Source organism: Penaeus monodon, chromosome 15 (assembly GCF_015228065.2).
Source record: "Penaeus monodon isolate SGIC_2016 chromosome 15, NSTDA_Pmon_1, whole genome shotgun sequence".
Classification (NCBI taxonomy): Eukaryota; Metazoa; Arthropoda; class Malacostraca; order Decapoda; family Penaeidae; genus Penaeus; species Penaeus monodon.
The window spans coordinates 47,101,978-47,102,378 of NC_051400.1; the positions used below are offsets into that span (position 1 = coordinate 47,101,978).

At 46.4% G+C, this 401-nt stretch overlaps 1 protein-coding gene across 1 annotated transcript in view; it reads left to right on the forward strand.

Moving 5' to 3' along the window:
* The window catches only part of LOC119582062 (protein SMG5-like), a gene marked incomplete in the record, with an annotated part of 14,949 nt that overhangs the window by 1,870 nt on the left and 12,678 nt on the right, over positions 1-401 (forward strand). The window contains 1 exon segment of the mRNA XM_037930302.1: positions 119-341. Coding sequence (XP_037786230.1) covers positions 119-341 — 223 coding nt within the window.

Genomic DNA, 401 nt, shown 5'->3' on the forward strand with positions numbered 1-401 from the left:
GAATGGTATGAATGAAAATAGAAAATTGCACATGTGTATACTTTCACACAGATGCTATGATTAAGGAAGATCCAGCTAAGAATGGTGTGTTTCAATGTATACATTTTCCCGTTTCCAGACATGTGAGTGATTGTGTTCGTCGAGCAAATGCAGCTCTGGGTGAGGCAGGGGTTGTGGCAGCCCTCTTCAGTCCCCAAGCTGTAGCAGTGCGGGCCAGACTGAGGGAAGCATGCGAAAAGGTGATCACAATGGCACCAGGGCCTCAAGCGCGCCGCATGGAAGAGATTCTTTGGCGGAAAGTCTACTACGAGCCTTTGACTTCAGCGAAGAAGATCAGGAAGGTGTGTGCTGGGGTTTCTTATAACTTTAACCTGACGACATGTTTATGTACTAGTTCAAAA